Source organism: Pistacia vera, unplaced genomic scaffold (assembly GCF_008641045.1).
Source record: "Pistacia vera cultivar Batoury unplaced genomic scaffold, PisVer_v2 Contig268, whole genome shotgun sequence".
In the NCBI taxonomy this organism is placed as follows: Eukaryota; Viridiplantae; Streptophyta; class Magnoliopsida; order Sapindales; family Anacardiaceae; genus Pistacia; species Pistacia vera.
Window position 1 is genome coordinate 1153768 of NW_022196077.1, and position 23604 is coordinate 1177371.

Sequence of the window (23604 nt, forward strand, 5' to 3'; positions counted from 1 at the left end):
ATAAACTATTTCTAATTTATCTTTCAATTAAAGTATTCATCTTATAAATTTAATGAATAAGATTGTATAAGAGTGTTTCCACAAAGTATTATTGTAAACAATAATTGTTTTTCCTTTATTTAAAAGTCTGCCATTAGTCTTTGACTTGCACAACAAAATAATTATTAAAACAAACGAATTATATCATACCATTTATTTAAAATTTACTTATTTTATGTATTATGAAGAAAGAAAAGAGGCCATACCTTGCATTCTGAAGTGGATATTTGTAGGTTGTCACATCCAGACACTTCCAACTTCTTTAAAAGGCCATTCTGAAGGGTAGAAAGTTTTAAGTTGGGTAAGTTTCCTAGTTTTAGAATTCTATCCATGGAAAGATAAATGTAGGAGGTGCTTCTGCTCTTTTTGGCGACAATCTCCTTCAACTTCTTACAAGAAATTATCAAAGTGTTGGAGTTGCTTAAAGTTTTTTACCAAAGAAGATGGGAATACATATTTTAGTTTCAACGTCTGATGACCAAACGAGTCAAATTTTGATAGCCATCAAAAAATTATGGAAGTTGACTGTCCCATATCATTTGAGAATTAATTGCTTGCAGCCTGAATCTACCAAATTGGGAAAAAACTCAATCCAAAGGAATTGTTTACATACGTTCAAGTCGTTCCGTTAAAAGCTCTTTCATAAAACGATCAATACTAAGAAATTCAGCATTCTTAAAAAATACAAAAATAAATATTAATATTATTCTTTCATATTTTCAAAAGATTATAAACAGATTTTAATTCATGGTTGTGCAATATTATATATTTCCTGTAATAATTATGAAACTAGAATATGGAAAAAGAAACTTACTTGAAAAAGTGATAATTTTGTAAAGACAACACTTTAATTATGAAATCATTATTTGCATCAATAGAAAGTAAGTTAATAACTTGAGAACACTGATGGTATAATTAATATGTAGCACAATTAGAATTAAATGTTGGTAAACAAATCTAACCAAATGTAAAACACGTGTGTATGTTGAGGCTAGTGACAGTCTCTGCCAGTACTTGTAATTTTTTTTATTATTATTATTATTAAAGAAAGAAAAAAGGTGCATACTTGTATTGGAAGTGAATATGTGTAAATTCTGACAATCAGAACCTCCAACTTCTTTAACTTGGGCCAATTTGAAGTGTGTATCCAGGGTAGAAAGTTGTAAGTTTGGTAAGTCTTTGAGTTGTAGAAATTCTACTGAAAAATAAATGTAAAGCTGCTTCTACTCCTCTTCTTTGTCAACAATCTCCTTAGTTCTCCAAATTCTTATCTAAGATGTTGGAGCTGCCAAAACTTTTGACATAGAAGATGGAATACATAATTTAGTTTCTCCATATTACTAAATATGACCAAGCGTGTCAAACATGATAGCAAGAAGACATTGTTGGAAGTTGGTTGTCCCAGATCATTCGAATTAATTGCTGCCAGTTCAAGGTCCAAATTGGGGAAACAACCTGCATTCAATGTTAATTTTCATTTCAATTTTTTCTATATGAAGTAAAAAGCAATAATTGTTTCTGAACATGACAATATGCCCTGCCCCAGGGGTTAGAATATATAAGAAACTCTCTACCTGTCTATCTTTAGCATGTGCAAACATTTGAGATACGTGTCATAAGAAACTTTAGCATGCTAAAATTCTAATCATAAATACTTTTTTTTTTTTTTTTCATATGTTTAATAAAATACGAAGTAAAGAAGCAATAATAGCTTAATTAAGACTAGAATAAGAATGAACGAACATTGACAAAATGACAAAGTTTATCCACAGTTGGTTGAGTAAGCATCGAAAATAAATTCTAGTGACACAAGTTTTACTGAATTAAAACATGAGAAGAATTTATGAAAAAAGATGAGAAGAATAACGCAATTATATGTAATCTTATTTACATTATTTTTTATTTATTATTTGCGTTTTTTTTTGTTTTTTTTTTTTTTTTGTCTCTTGCCAATGAGAATTTGTTTTCTTGTATTGTTAACAAAAGAAAATAAATGCAAAAGAAAAAATTATATAGATAAATACAAAGTTATCGGACCAAACTTTCCGTTAAAAAGTGGGTGAAAGTATCAAGCTCATCTTCCAAAATTTCATGGACTGTAAATTCGTTGTTGATTCCTTCTGTCTCATTGGCAATGTTGAAGGTGTCTTTACTTCTGAGTAGAAGCTTGCAATCCTTGGAAGATCCGTCAAAGTCAGATAGCATAATTGACAGAATTCAACTCTCTCAATTATTCATTGTTGTTGACATTATCTTCTCTTTCTGCAACAAAAATCTCTTTCATATTCTTGCAATTTGCCACGGGATTGTTTGAAGATGTGGAAGGCTCTGGAATTGGAGGATGAGAAGATATTCTTCAATTTATCGAATGCCCACTTCAATGATTTTTAAGTTGGAGAAAGAATTTATTGTGGTTGACCATAACATACTTCTCCAAGTTAATCAGATTGAAAAGAATCAGTGACTCCAAGGCAGGGAAGGCATCATGAGGGTGCACTTTATCGAATCAACAATACAAAAACGTTAGATTAGTGGACACGAAGAGTTTTAATTGTGAGAAACCTCTTTGTCTAAATCAAAAAAACATTATTGATCCCCAATTTGTCTAAGCATAGAACCAACATTCTTGAAACCCTGCAATTGTCAGACCAAACGGTAGAATTTAGCTTTATTTCAAAGTCCTAATTGAAGTTATAGGCTTATCAAAACTGAAGCTTAAAGACATTGCTTCCACAGCTAACATGACCAATCACCAACCAGACGACCTAGCTCCTATTGATATTTGCCTATCTACTTTTGGTGAACAAGCCTTCTGGCACAATTTGTCATCTTCAATATCATTTAAAGTGGTAAGATGAGCAGATGCTTCAACTCCTCAAGACTAGATTACTTCTTGAACATCGCGTCCTTCAACCTCCCATAAACAGAACATCCATTCAAATACAACTCTTCCAATCCAACCAAGTTTGATAACAGTTTGGTGCGATAACTTCAACTGCTTACAATCGCTTAAATCTAACAATTTTAATTGAGTCAATTGACCTTTCAGGCAACTGCTCAACACTTGAACTCGTAAGCTAGAATTTTTAATTTCTTTAGCTTTCCGATGATTGCTACATCTCAAATTACTATAATCCAAACACAATGTTTGAAGGTTACCAGGAGACTAAGCGACAACGCAAAGAGGAAAACTGCATTCTAGCAAATCTAGAACTTGAGTTTTTCATGCCTCTGAAAAAATTATCAGGAAGTTTTACATGAGAATCTCCAACCTTGGTGTTCATGAAGAGAGATTCAAGCTGGGACAATCCAAAAACACCATACTACGATATCAATAGTACTATCACGTACAAATATCTTTTGCAAATTTTAGCCTACCTGATGAGGCCATTCCCACTTATCTCATTTCTCACGGAATACTTGATCATCCCTATTTGCATCGACAAAGCAACTTCTCGAACAAAATCATGCATTAAAAATGATTCATAGGTGTGACGTAAGTAATAAAAATAGTCTTTAAGGTCATAGAATCAATGCATTTACTTTATTCGTGCTTCTTCCATGCATAGATCTGAAATATATATCCAAACCTATAACATATTTGACCAAGTCTAAACTGAAAACTTCAGTTCATTAGACTACAGAGCAAAAAAGCTTTTTGTAGTTCCTCCACCTTTCAAGTATTGTAACTCAACTCATCGTTGCATATGCTTCTTTGATATCTCTTGTGAAGTTTTTCGAGGAAGACCTTTCAATTGTCAGGGCTTTTTCCACTGAGATGAATGTTCTTGGTCTTAATGCTTTTGCTACAGTAACTACAGCAATAGGTAACCCTCCACTTTCTCGCATATATTTTCGGCCAGAGTTTTAAACTCTCGTGTTTCAATAAATTCACCTGCAAGGAAAAAAAGTTATTTAATTTAAAAATATTTTTAACAAAATTAAGACGCAGAGTTTTGACGTTTATAAATATTTGATTCAATTGAGAAAGTAAATGAGCCAACGTTCTAAGTTCAGGAATAAAACAGAGGATGGCTCAATAACTATTGGGATCTTTAAGACTGAAGACGCTTTGATAGAAAACCTTGTGAACTAATATATATATAGTTTGTTATCATGCTAAGTATTGTTTTGCTTTATCAAGTTATATATAGATGACAATTATTCTGTTGAAATTGAAACTTTAATATTTGAATTATTTTCTAAGAATTAAGAATTTATGTGTTAAGATATTTAAAAAAAAAAAAAAAAATTAAAGTATAGAAATTGTATTAACAGAAAGATTGAGAATTCTATAACATGATCACCTGCGTCTTCTTAAACAGTCTCAACTCTCGTCACCATTTAAACTGTCAATCTGTAAAGATTAGGACAACCCATCTTCTCCAATAGTGGTCGTTCTTCTCGCTGTCAGCAATAATTTACATCCCCTATCATCAACTTCATCAGGAATTCCAACACTCTTAAATAAACTCATCCCAAGATTATCTAAAAATAAGGATCTTCTTCTCTTTCTTCTTCAATCGTTCATGCAGCTTACTCGCTCTCTGAGTCTCTTCTTCGAATTTCATATCTACGTACGCGCAATTTCTCTCTGAATCTCTCAATGTCTATAGTTTATTTACCTCAAACTAACCACCACATCGAAGATTATTCTTTCTTGGCTTGCCTGCCTATTTCTTCACTAGAGTCGTTTTTTCCGATGCCACCCATCCCGTACACCCCAACGTTAACATCAGCATCATTTAACGCCTTGAGTATATTTTTGAAGTGGAATCTCTTGATATGAAAAGATCATAATTTTGTCGGTTTAAGCCACAAGCCTCCAGAGTAGTGGGATAGGAAACCTCACCGAAGTCATTTCGTTGCTGCAGGAGTGGAGTATATTATGCTCCTTTATTTCGAATGCTTTCTTACCATGTTTGTAGCGGGTGATCAAATTAGGACAAAATCCTTCAACATCGGTCGTTTGCTTCTCTGCAATCAACTGCTCTGCTTCAGATGATGGAATCCAGTCATCCTGCCATTGCGTAACACTCGTGTTGATATTTTCCACTGTTTTCAGCCGCACAAACCTTATTCTTCACCTCCTCCTGTGCATCCTTCAGCTCGGACTTCTTTTAAGATTTTCTAAGTTGTTCCGTGGGTGTACAAATACATAAATCGGCGCCCTCGGACGAGCAAACCACTTGCCAACCTGGAGAGCAACACTCACCACACTGGCGATATTCGGCAGGTTCCACCATTTTCATTCCTTTTCTTTCTCTTTCATTTTTGTTTTTGAAGTTTGAAAAATAGAAAAGAAGAAAAGCAAATGAAATAAAACAGAGACAGTAACAGAACAAAGCAGAGGGCAAAATCAAACAACAGTAAGGTATTTTTTGTTTTTTAAAAAAAGATTAAAGGAGTCTCTTGAACGTTTTCTTGATTGAAGAAGGAGATTATTGTCGTTAAGAACTGTCTGATTAAGAAATGAGGGAAAGGGGGAGAGGAAAACTAATTCAGAGAAACAAAAAAGCAAGAAATAAGTGATCGAAAGTTTTTTTTTTTTTTTTTTGAAAGAAATAGATAATGGAATGGAAGAGGATCTAATAAACACAAACAAAAAAGAGAAATAAGAAGATGGAAAAGATATAAGAGGATCTAAGCAGTCCCTGAAGATATGAGAAAAGGCAAAAAGCAATAGAAAGAGGTATTTAGAAATGTGGAAAGGAGGAACGAAGAGAGTGATTGACGGCAGTAACACCATGAGAGAATGAAACAATAATAGCATGACGGAAACACTAACATTATAACATTATAATAAATCGTCAACTGGAAACACTAACATTTAAAATTATAATAAATCGCATCTAACAACGACAAAATGTGAAAGCCGAAAACCACGGAATGCATGTGCCAAAGACTTTATAAATAATTTTTCGGTTATGATATATATGAAATTTTGATATAAACTTCATGATTAATAATGTTGATGATAATCAATCAAAACTCATCCCAAGTAACGAAAAAAAAAAAAAATCGTTAGTTTTAGGTGTTAAATAAATAATAGAAAGTTAATTTGTAATATTTATAATTCATACATGTAAATTTTATCAGTTTATAACAATTTATAACTAGAGAAGGATTTTTGTTATGTTGAAAACCTCATAAGAATTGTTTGATTATATAATATCTTAGGGGTATTAATTTCATTAATCTTTATTAATATAAAATAACAACTCGAATATCGAATCAAAACAAATTTTGAAAACCACAATCCAAACACGCTATGCATAAATTAAAAACCAAATATATTAAGTATATAAAAAAGACTTGGCATCTGGCAAGTCTTGTTTAGGCATGATCATGATCAACATCAAGGAGTTTAAAATAAACGACAGCTAACCACATGTGGTGGCTGACTGCATTGAAATTACGACAAAATGTGACAGCTGGAAGCTAAAGAAGAAATTGATGTAATTAAATATGTTTCAATGTATATTATTATTAAGATGTCTTTACAAATGTCCCGGAATTCAATTTTTATCATTGTGCCTGAAAATGAAGATTGAAGTAATTAAAATGAGCACTAAGAAAAATATACAATTATAGTTTTTTGCCTAAGAAAAATTGTAATTAAATTCTTCAAATTTTTTTTTTTTTTTTTATTGTCACAGAAATGTTTTATCTAAATGAATTAAGATTATTTACCTGAACTGAAGGAAAAAACTAAAATGTTGCTTGGTTTCATCCTCTATCCACACTCATTACTCATTGCGTAAGATAACACGCTACAATGATAATTTCAGCCGAAAACAAAGTGGTATCTGTCATTGTGATTCAAACATTTAATTAATCTATAATCAATGAATCTAACTAAACAAATGATATAGAAAGTATCAAAGTAATCAATACAAAAAAAAAAACAACTGAAAGCACGATCCAACAATTTGTGCATAAAATAAAATAAAAGCCATATTAGAAATATTATATTTAAGAAAGACTTTGGCATTGGCACAAGTCTCCAGTCTCTGCGTCATGACCTCACACGAACGGAGTTGAAAACTGAACAATAATGATCACGTTGTCACCTTTTAGGGAGAAATCACCTAACAAATGAGAATCACAATGACAGCTCCCTTGATGGTAGCTCAACAATCATATTCCCATATTATAGCTTCCTTAATTTTGTTGATATGGTTCATCTTAGTATGACCTTAAGGATTATCGGCTTACGTCGATACATCATGGTAAGTCAATAATAATTGGGTTTAGATTTGATTTGCAAATATTTAGGCCTGGGTCAGGTTATATGGGTTAACTCAAATGGGGTTAGATACATTATGCTATTATAATAACGAAAATTTGGAGTGTGTAAATATTGAGAGAGGGAGAGAGAGAGTGAATTGCCGTCACTAGTATTGTATTTTTGCGGATTTATGAAACTCAATAAAATCATCTCTATCTTGAATGGACATAGTTCTTATATTGGAAACGAATCAGGTAAATCGATTATTTTATTTACTTTTCTGTTTCATTATTAGTGTGTTTTCAGCGTTATTTTAAACAAATTTGACTTTAACTTCAGCCATGTAAGACTAATTTACAATATGCAGAGTTGACATTCCATAATCAATTTAGCACTCACATGTATAATATTGTATCACCATTCATTGGTAATATCAATCAAAAACTCATCCCAAATAATATCTGTAGCCTTCACCAATAAGAAAATGTGATACCAAGACACTAAATTGGAAAAACGCAAGTGGGAAGAAACTTTACAATGTAATAATAAGTATATGTGGATTTTCAATAATGTCTTTAGGGAAACTCGCCAAAATGTTTATAGAAGCAACTCACAATAAGACTTTACATAATTGAGACTTAATTAGGAGATATACACAATATATTTAAGATAGTCAAACTTGATAGATTAATTTCATTGATTACTGATATCTGAATGTTTGATCTTCGAAAGTATAAGTTAAGAGTAGTATGATATCTCTCTATTAAATGAATATATAGTAAAGTGTGAGTATCTAACTAAAAATGATGTTTTATTATTTGGATTGAATTATATATTATTAGTTTCACAGTGAATTTAAATGAAATCATGCCATCCAATTAATCAAATCATAAACAGAAGGATACTATAATTTTATATTTATTATACTGTCTAACTATAAATGAATTACGACATATATTTCTTTTAAACGCTATGGATTCTATCTTAGATATTAATTAATATTGTTTCTTTTGCATTTAAATGAGTACATATAATTTTAAAAGGGATTTAGATGATTAAAATATAGATTTGAAATTATATATGGGGGATCCAACTCAAAAATAATAGATTTGAAGTATGAAAATGGGTGAGCATAGTGTTGTGGAGCAAACTGACGATGAGGAGTATATATTTGCCCTGTGTCGATAAAGATGATGTATAGGACGGTGATTAAAATAGGTTTGCTTATGTGCTAACAAAGTGCGGTTTTGATGTCATTTATGCACTGAACTGTACTTTCCAGCCTTATCTCATGCTCATGCAGCGGAAATGAGCCTTGAAGTGTGACATTATCCCCTCTAGAAGATAAATGCATACAGACTGTATCATATTCAATCTAGACCATTTGATTCAGAAATTGAAAAAAACAAACACCTTATAAGAAACTGATCAATTCTTTCCACAATAGATATTCAAGATTAGAAGTTTTAAGAGTAAACTTGAAGTTTCATTTTTAACAACAACAAAAGAAGAAAGACAAGTTCAAGTTCAAGTTACAAAGCCTTTAAGTCAAATGAAGCTGATGCTGGCAATACCATAGGTGCCAATAACTATTTTTCTCAACCAGCTTCAAAGAAATTGTTGGCAAAGACGAAGGAAAATTGAAGGCAAAAATTTGATCACTGAGATTGGAACCTTTCTTGCAGTTTTACCCGTGAGTTTTCTCAAACATATTTGATGAAATTGAGAAATAGGCCATGATGTTAGTGTGGTTTTGATACCATGATAGATTTTGATAGGTTAATTTTACTGAGTCGAGAAAGTGCAAGGGCAGAAAAACAAAGAAAATACAGAGGTTTGAGAGAAGATACTAAACTTCAGTAAAATTGTAATCATTAAGAACCGAAAGAGTAACATTAACTTTTATACACAATGAAGCGGTTTAGGAATCAACAAACGATGTGATCTAAGGCAACCATTTCTAGCTCATTAACATGCAAAACAGTGCACGGTTTATTGTTTTTCTTTAATTTAATTATTTTAGCATTTATTCTACTTGTAGGCCAGTTGATGTTTGTTCTAAACAAAGTTTGGGTGGTCGAGCTACTTGAAAATTTCATCAGCTTCCTAAAAAGCATTTACCCCTTGTTCTATACAGTAATTACCTGTTCCTGATGAAGTCGTTCTTCCAATTAATTGGGTAATAGTTCTTTTTTTTTTTTTCTTGGGATAAATCCGGAAATTGTATAAAAAGAATAAAAATATACAAAGCTCCCTAAGACCAAGAGAATACTTGGACATGCCCAATAATTCACACTCAACGAAGGCCAAGAGACACTAGGCCTAACCAACAAGCCTAACCAAAGCCCATACAAAAACAAAAATTAAGCTCAAAAACATGCAAAAATAACAAAGTCCACTTCATTTGGGCCAAGCCAGTAATCCAGCCAATCAGTACATTTTCCTGAGAGATTGCCCAAACCATATCCTTAGAGATGCAGTGTTTGTAGTGGTTCTGCAGCAAACCATCAACTATAAAGCATACCACAACAGCAAGACCTCCCTGACTCCTAACCACGTCCCATGGACACGCCAATCCCACCAGAAATAGATATTAAACCAAATGTTGTGGGAACTGTTTGGTACATCATCGTCTACAAAGGGAAACCAGATTCCCTCCCAACCCATATAAACATCAAAACTGAGAACAAAAACTCCATCTCATAGAACTTGGCAAGCTTAAATTCAACTAACTTCCTTCAAAACACATGCGAACACTCATTTGTAAATTCAAGACAACCTTATAAGTTATACCCATCTTCTGTTAACACCTGTTAACATCAACCATCTTCCTTTAAAAACAAGCTCAGTTCTTCTTTCTCACGACAACAGGTGCAATGTTTTCACAACATATATTTCAAAAAACAGAGCTCCTACCTCAACCACATTTAATTTCAAACATTAATTTCTTTTCAGTTATTTTGATAGGTAAATTTTAGTGAGTCCAGAAATGCAAGAAAAACAGAGAGTTTGAGAGAAAATGACTAACTTCGTAAGGTATTCTCATTAAGACAAAAATGACTAAATGAACTTTATACAACGAGGCGTGCACTACAAAGCCCAAAAGCTTGAGCCACTAAGCTTTTAGAACCAAAATCTGCAATAAATTTTATTACTGTATAAATCATCAATAAGATACACAGCAACTAATGAAAAACAAACCTCCACGATTCAAATCAACCTCAAATGAGTGAAGAAACTAAGTGTACACTTTCAAAGAAGTAATTCACAATGAAGGGGCTACAGCGGCACAATAAGATACAAACAAAATGACCTTCACTCTCTCACTTCAACATAGGGACCAAGAGCCATAATACCCACAAACCGTTTAGCTAAAGAGGCTTAAACCGGATACTGCATCGAAGTTTGACATGAATTTTTCTAGAACTCTTGCTATTCTGTAAATATAGGACAACAGGTTTAAGTGAAACAGAAGCTATAGGAAGTTATTTGAACTAAAATTGGTGATAGTTTATCAAAGAAAAAAAATGTTTCCATGACATGAAGTTTTATTGTGGCCCTTTAATGACCTTTATGCTACCATATAAGATATTAATTATCAATTATACTGTAGCTTTTGTTTCTTAAAGATTATCACTCGAACGAGATAAGACATTTATAAAACAAATATAAAATTAAGATACGGTGAGAATGGACTAGTGTCCTGTTTCAAATGTTAGGGGGAATAGGAAGATCCAAAGAAAAGTAATTTTAAACTAAATACTTACCTCTTCTTGTGAAGATGTTGAACGGTTGTGTTAAGGTCACCTTCCTAATACTCTTCATCGAATAATAGATTGCTTTACTCTATAAACTTTGGTGTTCAATCAGGGAATTTCAAGGTGTGATTCTCAGAGCATTGATATTGCCCTTTCAATCCTTAATTTATGAGTGGCAGGTGCGGATTTTACGCGGATGAAGGCACATCATTGTTTTCCGAACTAAAATTTGCATTCTCTGTGGAATTTTCCATATCTCTTAGGCTTTGATAAGAAGATGTGAGTGCAAACTATAGCATTACAGAACATCATAATACAACAATAGCATCATAATACAACAGAAGTCTACCGTTCAAATCAACCTAAAATTGGTGAAGGAAGCATTAGTTCTATATCCATTTTCAAGCAATCAACTCACAATGAAGGAAAGCTGAAGCAAAAGAATAAAAAGGAAACAAAGGCTCTACCCTTCTCAAACCTAACACAGGGAACAAGCCGCAATAGTGCCTCACAAAAGAGCCCTTATCCGGAGATTTCTCGAATATTGACCAATCCTTTTCAGAACTTGGAATACTCTGTAAATATAGAGCAAAATACATTCAAAGTAAAAAAACGAAACCGCAGGAAGTGATATTTTAAAAAACAAATTGTTGATATTCAGCAAAAGAAAGTTGGAAGATAAAAAGAAAATGTTTCCATGATCATGAAACTGTGTTTAGTATATATCCAGGAAATGACCTCACAATACTATTAAATTCAATATATTTACTTTGTCTACTTAAAGAGTTATCAATATACTCCTGAAATTCCAACGCTCCAATTCAAATGATGAGTGATGGAGTAAGCGTTGTTACATTTTACACAAGCACATCCAAATGAAGGAAAGCACAAAGCAGAACATGGAGATGAAAAAAGAGGCCCTCCTTGTCTGAGTTAAAGCAGAGGAACAGGAGCTGAATGCGTCAGAAAAACTACATAGATGCTCTTACTTGAAGTTTGACCTAAATCAGCGTTTGAAACAATGAACGGTCTGAATCATTGGCAAAATATTGGAAGTGAAAAATCTGATCAGTGGAGTGATGTCTTTGAACTACAAACTGATGATACCATTATTTCAATACATTATAATGCAATGATCTGTTTATGATAATTCGAGGAATGGCAAGTAAAGGTAAAATGACTTAGGCGTGCTCTGGATTGACAGAATATCTAGTTCAAGAATTTTGGAAGAGTACCTGGAAGTTGCTGACCTACCTGTAATGTAGAGATATCAAACCAATCAATGTTCAATGAGTGCCAACCAATCTTAAACAATTCAAACATCGCAATATAATTATTCTAAACATTAGGATTACAATTGTCACTTTTCATAGCACATTAATTTGATTGTTTACATATGTTTGTGGGTAAGAGCTCATGTGTGTTTTCAAATTTCTTAAGACTTGTAACAAAGACAACACATGGTGATTACAACAATACAACAGCATTAATTTGATTGTTTACATAAACAATTGAATTGGTTTCTGTATCAGGGCAAAAATGAAGATTAAGTGGAATGATTAGACACATAATTCATACTCACATGAATACAGAGCACCAAAGAGAATTTTGAATGATCTATAGCAGCTTTTGAGGACAAAAATTCATGAAATAGATTTATAATACACAGAAGTTCTACTTGACAGATTCAGAGACTCGCACAAATTCACATATCCTAGGCACTATTCATATTCTAGTATTGAATACAAGGCAAAGAACAGAAAAAATCAAACCTTCACTATGCAAATCAACCTCAAATATGTGAAGAAAATAAAGCACGAAAATGAAGATAAGAAAATATATATCCTTCCACTCTCTATCAAACTCAATATGTGAAGAAAATAAAGCATGAAATGAAGATAAGAAAATATATATCCTTCCACTCTCTGACTTCAGCATAAGGAACACGAGCTACAGAATAACTCACAAACCAATTAGAAAATATAGCTTTATTCAAAGATTGCATCGAGTTGACCTGAATTGATAGATACCTTCCAATACTCAATCAAACCCAACAATAACAGCAAAAACACTCAGACTCAACTAGAAAAATATCAACAAACAGTAGCCATACCCAGAAAATAAAAGTCAAAAGTCTATTTATATTCTAGCAAACCAAATACAAAGAAGAATAAAACTTAGCAATCACCTCTCCACTTTTCTCTTTTTTGAATATCGTCCAATTCTCCCTATCTCCTTTTTATCCCATTTAGACTCTCTCCAGAACGATTCCCAGTTAGCCACACTCTATTGCACCTGTCCCACATAATTAATTCTTTCCTTAACAATCACACGCCTAGGACCTTTTGCCCAACTACTAATAATCCTCTACTACCACATCCTACACTTCCTACTACAGACCAACACATCAGGTGTTTCATCATAATCTTTTTCAGAACTCTGATCATTCTGTAAAGTGGAATATAACACATTGAAAATAAAGATGGAGCTATAGAGAAAATATTATTTTGAACTACAAATTGATGATAGTTTTTGGTACCATACATGGCCTCATGACTCATTGTTATTAAATATAACTTATATCGTAGTTTGATAACGAAGGTATTAACCCTAGCAGAGATATTAAACAAAAATGAAATACAATGTTAAAGGGAACAAGAAAATCCAAAAAAAAAAAAATTAATTGTTAAACAGAATACGTACCGCTTTCTTGAATAGATGTTGTAAGTTGTATTAAGGTCACCCTCCCAATGCCTTTCATTGTCATGCAACTCTGCTCCACTTTGTCCAATTTTGGTGTGCTAAGACTCTCTAGAGAAAGTGTTCATTGGGGCATTTTTCCACTCATGTATTCCAAAGCTGGGAATTTGAAGGTGTGATTTCCAGAGCAAAAGCTTCTGAGGCTTCTAAATTGCGAAGTCTAGGGAATTTAATTTACCAAAAACAATTTCATTTTTCAACATCTCCTGTATTTGCTACTATTCAACCGTCATCTCACAATCTTCTATGACATCTCTTCAAGGTCACCATACTTTTGGCCGTTGAGGATGTTACTAAGTTTACCAATCCATCACAATTTTGTACAACCAGAGTTATTAGATTGTCAAAAGATGCTGAAGATGGCACTAGTTAATCAAATTGTGACATGATACACTGACAGCTCTTGAAGATTTCGAAGAATTGAGACTGATGAGAATTTGTTACAGGTGCTTCAAATTGAAAAGTCCTGAAGCTCTAACTGTTTAATATGTGCAAGCATCCCTGATGTTTCTCACCCTCTCCACATGAGAACAACTCTTGGTATGAATTTCCTTTTAATACGAGTTTTGGAGATTGTTAAATCTCTGAGGATTTCATGGGAATATTTGTTGGTTCATTGTGAATAACATTAACAACTTTCACTGCAGAAAACCGATGTTCTGGAAACTGATTTGGCCACATAGACAGATGTCTTTTCCACTTAATGTCAATCCTCACAATTGGACTTTACCTAAAGTTCAATCATATAAATCATGTCAAAATAGATGTTCCCTTAAACAATTTTACACAAAATTAGAATTTGTATATTTTCAACAATACAAAGAAATCATATATCTAAATTAAAAGAGAAGAAAATGATTAAATTAACAGTTAGCTCTTTACCTTCATTATATTTTCCTTCGACTGGGTTTGTTTCTCTTGAATGAAATATTAAAGATCTAGTGTACTACATGGGTTAGGGAAATTAGGATTCAATTTAATATTAAGATAATTTTTTCATTTGTTTTATTAAGTAATAATTTTTTCATTTGTTTTATTGGTGGTCATTATTTGTTTAGTGTTTATTTGTTACAATTGAGGTTTGGGGTCATGGGATAACAGCTTGTGGTTACAAGAGGAGGCGACAACATTGAGATGTGAAAAGCTCAAAACTTAACCCTTGTTTATGATATATATAATAATCATAATCATTAATGGAGACAAACTATTCGGAAATTGGGGAGGATATGGTTTTAAATAATAATTAAGCAAATTAGAGATTAATATAAAAAGATGTTGAGGGTGTAGTTAGCAAGAGTGGGGTGGGTGCGCCAGCCTTTACTTACTTTTCATTTGTTTTAGTGTAATTAGGATTCATTAATTAATTTGATTTTTTTTTATATTTATTTATATGTAAACAGGATTCAGTCAATTTTATAATCTAATTAACAATTATTTTAAACCTTTTTCAAGGGTAAAAAGGTCCTTAAAACACAAAATGGTAAAACTTTGGACAATTAATATGCTAAAATTTTGGAGCTAAAAGATAGGGAAGTAATTTTAGCCCCACCCAGCTTATTAGGATCCCCATTTGAAACATTTTTTGACACGTTTGCCTTAAAGAAAATTACTAAAAATGTTTTTTAATAATTAATTCTTACATAAATGTTCATAATCATTTAAAATATATTATTAAAATTGTAATTGTACACCACAATGAATCAAAAGAAGTAAAGGTAAGTTTCCAATTTGAAGCTGAATCAAATTTTTAAAGTCCAATAAGCATCAAGCTGGGCCAACTACCCGGAGCAACCCCACGAAATTGCTATAGCCCTCTAATGGTACTACATTTTGATATGTACTATTTTCAAAAAATATTTATATTTTTTAAAATTGAATTAGTTTTCCTTTTAAAAGTTGAACTTAATATTTGTTTTATATATATTTAGAAACTTAATATTTGTTTCTAATTAAATGTCTTTTGGAATCATATCATCAAGATTTCATTGCGTGTGAATGGAAATAAGAAATTTAGAGATAAATAATTCTTAACAAGACACATACCTGTTTTTTGTATAGTTGTTGTATAGTTGTATTAAGGTCACTCTTCCAATATCCTTCCGTGTCCTCCTTGTACTTCTTTACTTTTTGTAAACATGGTGCACTTGTATCTCCTTTAGAGAAAGTCTTCATGTTGGGGCAGCCTTCCACAATTAATTCTTCCAAAGCTGGGAAATTGAAAGTGAAATTCCCATAGCAGAAACATGTGAGACTTTCTAAATCCCAAAGTGACAACAACTTCAATTTGTTAAAAACAATTCCATCTTCTACTCCAACGTCTTCCTCATTTGATACCACTTCTATTAGCATACTGCATGTCACAATGTTTACTTCCCTCAATTGCACCATGCTTGGGGCTGTTGAGGGTGTGAATAATTTTATCAATCCCCAGCAACCACCTATGCTCAAAACTGTTAGATTTGCAACAGATGCCAGGGGTGGCAGCATAAAACTCAATTTGTCACAGTTGTGTACTTCTAGAACCTCAAGATTTTGAATAACATAGTCCACTTTGGAGTCTTTACTCCATATGTTATTTAGATTAGAAAGATCATCCAACTCTAAACTTTTGATCTGCAGCAATGTCCCTGTATGTCTATCGTGCAATCCATATGAGAATATTTCTTTGTATGAACTAGAACGTAGTACGAGTTTTTCTAAATCAAAAGATCTCTGAAGGATGACAAGTGGAATATTTGTTGATTTATCACCTTTGATCTCAACAGTACATTTGCAAGAGAAGTTTTTTGGAAGTAAACACTGCCATGTCATCATGTTGTCTGCTCTTAATACCAATTCCAATTCCTCCAAATTGGGGCTAATCTACAAATCAATCAAACAGAATCAAATCATCACCCAAAAAAATAAAATCCTTTATTTACAAGTCTGCCATTACTGGTTTTATTTTCAAATTTTTTGATAAATTGTACAACAAAAACGTTTTATTTTCTATCAATATTGGATTTGATTAAAAGAGATCATTTATTTAACAAACATAAACAATATTGCATACACTTAATTTTTTTTTTTTTAATGAAATTATTGTCTATAAAGTTTATACATTTTCATCAATTATTAGAAAAATGATTTATTCTGCTGAATAAAAACAAAAAAGTGTGAGCAATTACTACCTTTACAGTAAGTTACTTTCTAATTTTATAAGTGAAATAGATGATATTTTTATTATTAATTATTTGAATAAGTTTAATTTAAGATATTAAATTGTAAGGAATATTATAAGGGATTTTCATTATTACTCCAATTATATATATATATTTATTTTACAAAAAAGTTTCTAATATAAGCATTTTTATCGATATGATTTTTCGAATTTTTTTTAAAGAATGATGCTAAAAACAAATTATTTATTTTATTCTAATCTTAATTTATTTTAGAAATGATTTTTAATTAACAAAATTTATTAAACATATTTCAATTTCCTCGGCCTATGAATTATATAATTCCAATTAAATTAGATTTGTTGATGCTTGCTTTTTGTCTTCTCTAGGTTGAAGTAAAGACATTTAGATACCGATAAACAAAAAGAAAAAATTAACTAAAAAATTTTATAATTTTGTGTATAAAAAGCGTTCTTTATTTTCTGAACACAAAAACCTTTAAAGAAGAAAAATGGCTCATACCTTATTTTCTGAAGTTAGCATTTGAAATTTGTCACAATCAGACATTTCCAGCTTCTTTAACTTGGGCCATGGCCAGTCTATAGCACGTATCCCAAGGCAAAAAGTTGTAAGTTGTGGTAAGTCATTAAGTTTTAAGAAAGCTACATGCGGAAAGTCAAATTTGGCATTTGTTTCTTCTCCTTCTTCTCTGCTAACAATCTCCTTTAATTCCTTACAACTGCTTATCTCAAGGTGTTGGAACTGCTCAAAGCTTTTGATCATTGAAGATGAAAATACATATTTTATTTTTTCACACTTCTCCAATACCAAACGGGTCAACTTTCGGGAGCAAGAAGATGTTTTCAAAAGTTGAGAGATATTTTCGGTATTGGTTCCATGCAGTTCTGAGGCCTCCAAATTGGGTAAAACAACCTGCACTCACAGTTAATTAATAATTGTTTCTCATAGTTGTATCACATGCCAATTTTTTATTGGAGGTCTGGCTAACCTCTCATACTGACACGTCTATTTTCTCTCACAGTTAATTAATAATTTATCTTTAAATTAAAGTCTTCCAGTCATGTTAAAATACGTCAATTTGAAAGAAAGTTTGTATAAAAAGTTTCTACACAAATATTAGTGGAAAAAAAAAATGTTTTTCCTTTATTTAAAAGTCTGCTATTAGTCTTTGACTTGCATGATAAGTTGCACGACAGAAAACTATTAAAACAAAAATGAATTATATTTTAACCGTTTATGAGAAATTTACTTATTTTTATATTTATTATCGAAGAAAGAAATCATACCTTGTATTCTAAAGTAGACATTTGTAGTTTGTCACAGCTAGACACTTCCAACTTCTTTAAATTGGGCCATTCTGAAATGTGCATTCCGGGATAGAAAGTTCTAAGTTCTTCTAAGTTTTCTAGTATTAGGGATTCTACCCGTGGAAAGATAAATGTAGGAAGTGCTTCTGCTCCTTCTTTGGCGATAATCTCCTTCAACTCCTTACAAGAACTTATATAGAAGTATCGGAGTTGCTTAAAGTTTTTTACCAAAGAAGATGGGAATACATATTTTAGTTTTCCAATGCTATTGATGACCAAACAAGTCAAATTTTGATAGCAATCTGACATTATTGGAAGTTGGCTATCCCATATCATTTGAGAATTAATTGCTTGCAGCCTGACATCTTCCAAATTGGGGAAAACGACCTGCACCAAAGTTAAAAGCTCTTTTCATAAAACAATCAATACTAAAAAATTCAGCATTCTTAAAAAATACAAAAAAATATATATATATATATATATTTAATATTATTCTAAATCCTAACCAAAATGTCAAACACCTGTGTATGTTGAAGAGGCTAGTGACAGTCTCTTGCAATACTTGTTAATTTTTTTATTATTAAAGAAAGAAAAAAGGCTCATACCTTGTATTCTGAAGTGAATATGTGTAAATTGTCACAATGATAAACCTCCAACCTCTTTAACTTGGGCCAACTTGAAGTGTGTATTCCAGGGTAGAAAGTTGTAAGTTTTGGTAAGTTGTCGAGGTGTATGACTTCTACCCTTGAAAATAAAAATGTAGCAGCTGCTTCTGCTCCTTCTTCTTTGCCAATAATCTCCTTTAGTTCTTTACAACTCGTTATCTCAAGAACCTGGAGCTGCTCAAAACTTTTGACCATAGAAGATGGAAATACATAATTTAGTTTCTCCATATTACAAATGATCAAACGTGTCAAACATTGATAGCAAGAAGACATTGTTGGAAGTTGGTTGTCCCAGATCATTTCAGAATTAATTGCTTCCAGTTCTAAGGTCTTCAAATTGGGGAAAACAACCTGCATTCAATGTTAACTTTCAATTCAATTATTTCTCATATGAAGTAAAAAAGCAATAATTGTTTCTGAACATTTGACAATATTCCCCTGGCCCCTGGGGTTAGAATCTTAATAAAGAACTCTCTACCTGTCTAATCTTTAGCATGTGCAAACATTTGAGATACGTCTCGTACATAAACTTTAGCATGCTAAAATTCTAATAATAAATAACTTTTTTTTTTTCATATAGTTTAATAAAATACGAAGTAAAGAAGCAATAATAGCTTAATTAAGACTAGAACTAAGAATGAATGAACATTTGACAAAATGATAAATTTTATGCAAGCAGTAAAAACAAATTCTAGGGACAAAGTTTTAAATGAAATCTAAAATCATGAGAAGAATTTATGAAAAAAGATGCGAAGAATAACGCGTTTCTATTGTAATCTTATTTACATTATTTTTTATTTATTATAAGAGTTTTTTTTTGTCTCCTCGTCAATGAGGAATTTTTTTTCTTGTATGTGTTAACAAAAGAGAATAAATGTCAAAAGAAAAAAAAAATATTTATAATAGATAAATGCAAAGTTATGGCTGACCAAACCTTTCTGTTAAAAAGTGGCGTGACAGTATCAAGCTCATCTTCCAAATTATTGTCATTGGACTGTAAATTCGTTGTTGATTCCTTCTGTCTCATTGGCAATGTTGAAGGTGTCTTTACTTCTGAGTAGAAGCTTGCAATCCTTGGAAGATTCTTCAAAGTCAGATAGCATAATTGACAGAATTCAACTCTCTCAATTACTTCATTGTTGTTGACATTATCTTCTCTTTCTGCAACAAAAATCTGTTTCATATTCTCGCAATCTGCCACGTGGATCGTTTGAAGATGTGGAAGGCTTCTGGAATTGGAGGATGAGAAGATATTCTTCAATTTATCACAATGCGCCACTTCTATGATTTTTAAGTTGGAGAAAGAATTTATTGTGGGTTGACCATAACATATCTTCTCCAAGTTAATCAGATTGAAAAGAATCAGTGACTCCAAGGCCGGGAAGGCATCATGAGGTGTGCACTTTATCGAATCAACAATAAACAAAACGTTAGAATTATTGTGGACACGAAGATGTTTCAATTGTGAGAAACGCTCTTTGTCTAAATCAAAAACAACATTATTGATCCCTTCCAATGGGTCTAAGCATAAGAACTCAACATTCTTGAAACCTTGCAGTTTGTCTGACCAAATGGTAGAATTTAGCTTTAATTTCAACGTCCTAATTGAAGTGATAGGCTTATCGAAACTGAAGCTCTTAATTCTCATGGACTTCCAATCAGAAAATATGTACGAATCACCAAACTTAGACGACCCAGCTCCTATTGATATTTTGTACCTATCTAGCTTTTTGGTGAACAAGCCTTCTGGCACAATCTTGTCATCTTCAATATCTATTTCTAAAGTGGTAAGATGACGCAGATGCTTCAACTCCTCAAGACTAGCATTACTTCTCTGAACATCGCGTCCTTTAACCTCCCATAAAACAGAACATCCATTCAAATACAACTCTTCCAATCCAACCAAGTTTGATAACACGTTTGGTGCGATAACTTCCAACTGCTTACAATTGCTTAAATCTAACAATTTTAATTGAGTCAATTGACCAATTTCCTTAGGCAATTGCTCAACACTTGAACCTTGTAAGCTAAGAATTTTTAATTCCTTTAGCTCTCCAATGATTGCTACATATTCAAATTCACTATAATCCAAACACAATGTTTGAAGGTTTACTAGGAGACCAAGCGACAACGGCAAAGAGGAAAACTGCATTCTAGTGAAATCTAGAACTTTGAGTTTCTTCATGCCTATGAAAAAATTATCAGGAATTTTTACATGAGAGTCGCCAACCTTGGTATCCATGAGAAGAAATTCAAGCAACGGACAATCCAAAACCACTTTACTAAGATCACCAATAGTACTATCATGTACAAAGATCTTTTTGCAAATCTTTAGTCTATCTGCATCAGGCCATTCCCACTTTATCTCATTTCTCACAGAAAATACATGATCATCCCTATTTGCAATTGACAAAGCAACTTCTAGAACAAAATCATGCATTGAAAATGATTCGTAAGTGTGACCGTTAAGTAATAAACATGAGTCTTGAAGGTCATCGATCAATGTAATTACTTTATTTTGTGCTTCTTCTGTTGTATAAATTGCTTGAAACATATGCAAACCTATAACATATTTGACCAAGTCTAAACTGGAAGCTTGATGTGGCATTAGACTACAGAGCAAAAAAGTTTTCTGTAGTTCCTCACCTTTTAAGTACTTGTAACTCAACTCAATCGTTGCATATGCTTCTTTCATATCTCTTGTGAAGTTTTTTGAGGAAGACCTTTTCAATTGTCGAAGGGCTTCTTTCCACTGAGATGAATGTCCCTTGTTCTTTAATGCTTTTGCTACAGTAACTATAGCAATAGGCAAACCTCCACATTTCTTACATATGTTTTCCGCGGGAGATTTAAAGTCTTGTGTTTCGATAAAATCACTTATAAGGAGAAAAGTTATTTAATTTAAAAAAAAAAAAAAAAATCAACAGATTAGTAAGAAGTAAGCTGACAATTATTCTGTTGAAATTAAAACTTTAAAATTTGAATTATTTTTTCATGTTATTTTTACTTTAATTCTTTTTATTCACATAAAAAACACAGGAAGTATGAATTTATGTGTTAAGAAATTAAAAAGAATAGATTTTACCAAGAGATCTAGAGGGCCAAGACTAATAATTAAAGTATTAGAAATTGTATTATATAATTATATATAAAGAAATTGAGAATTCCATAACATGATCACCTGCTGTCGTCTTAAACAGTTTCCAACTCTCTTCACCATTTAAACCGTCAATCTGTAAAGGATTAGGACAACCCATCTTCTGCAATGGCTGTCTTTCTCTTGCTGTCAGCAATAATTTACATCCCCTATCATCAACTTCATCAGGAATTCCAACACTCTTTAAATCAAACTCATCCCAAAGATTATCTAAAATAATAAGGATCTTCTCCTCTTTCTTCTTCTTCAATCGTTCATACAGCTTACTCGCTCTTTGAGTCTCTTCTCCGAATTTCACACCCAAGTTACGCGCAATTTCTTTCTGAATCTTTTCAATGTCTAGAGTTTTACTTACCTCAACATAAACCACCACATCAAAGATCTTCTCTTTCTTGGCTTGCCTGCCTATTTCCTTCACTAGAGTCGTTTTTCCGATGCCACCCATCCCGTACACCCCAACGTTATCATTAGCATCATTTAACGCCTTGAGTGTATTTTTGAAAGTGGAATCTCTTGATATGAAAAGATCATAATTTTTGTCAGGTTTAAGCCACAAGTCCTCCAGAGTAGTGGGATAGGAAACCTCATCGAAGTCCTTTAGTTGCTGCAGGAGTGGAGGTATATTATCCTCCTTTATTTCGAATGCTTTCTTACCATGTTTGTAGCGGGCGATCAAATTAGGACAAAATCCCTTGAAGCATTGGTCGTTTGCTTTCTCTGCACTCAACTGCTCTGCTTCATGAATGATGGAATTCACTTCCTCCTGCCATTGCCTAACACTCTGTTTGATCTTTTCCACATTGTTTTCAGCCGCAACAACCTTATTCTTCATCTCCTCCTCTGCATCCTTCAGCTTCTGAACTTCATTTTCAAGATTGTCTAAGTTGTTCCTGTGGTTGTACAAGTACATAAATCGGCGCCCAATCGGACGAGCAAACCACTTGCCAACCTGGAGAACAACACTCACCAGACTCGCGGTATCCCCGGCAGGTTCCACCATTTTCAATCCGTTTTCCTTTCTCTCTCACTTTTTGTTTCTGAAGTTTGAAAAAATAGAAAAGAAGAAAAGCAAATGAAAATAAAACAGAGACAGTAACAGAACAAAGCAGAGAGCAAAATCAAACAACAGTAACGTTTTCTTGATTGAAGAAGGAGATTATTGCTGCCAAAGAACCGTCCGATTAAGAAAAGAGGGAATGGAAAATTAATTCTTTTAAGAAAAAAAGGAGAAATAAGAAGATCGAAGAGGTTTTTTTTTTTTTTTTTTTTTTTTTTTTTTTTTTTTTTTTAAGAAAATAGTAAGGGAATGGAAGAGGATCTAAAAACACAAACAAAAACGAGAAATAAGAAGATGGAAGGGGGTAAGTTTACTTATTTTAGTTCTTATAGCAATAAAAAGATCAGAGGTAGCAGTCCCTGAAGGTATCAGAAAGAAAGAAAGAAGATTGAAAAAGCAGTAGAAAGAGGTGTTTAGAGAGGTGGAAAGGAGAGGAATGAAGAGATTAGTG

The 23604-nt window shown here is 32.4% G+C and overlaps 1 protein-coding gene across 1 annotated transcript; it reads right to left on the reverse strand.

The window, feature by feature from the left end:
* Positions 1-11216: 11216 nt before the first annotated feature.
* LOC116133325 lies at positions 11217-23096 on the reverse strand. Its single transcript, XM_031419033.1, has 8 exons — positions 22121-23096; positions 19874-21816; positions 18880-19290; positions 18254-18661; positions 17469-17879; positions 15832-16650; positions 11496-11603; positions 11217-11318 (listed from the first exon to the last, which is right to left on the reverse strand). The coding sequence occupies exons 1-8, from the start codon at positions 23094-23096 to the stop codon at positions 11217-11219; spliced, it is 5178 nt and encodes a 1725-aa protein (XP_031274893.1).
* Between the last annotated feature and the right edge of the window lie 508 nt (positions 23097-23604).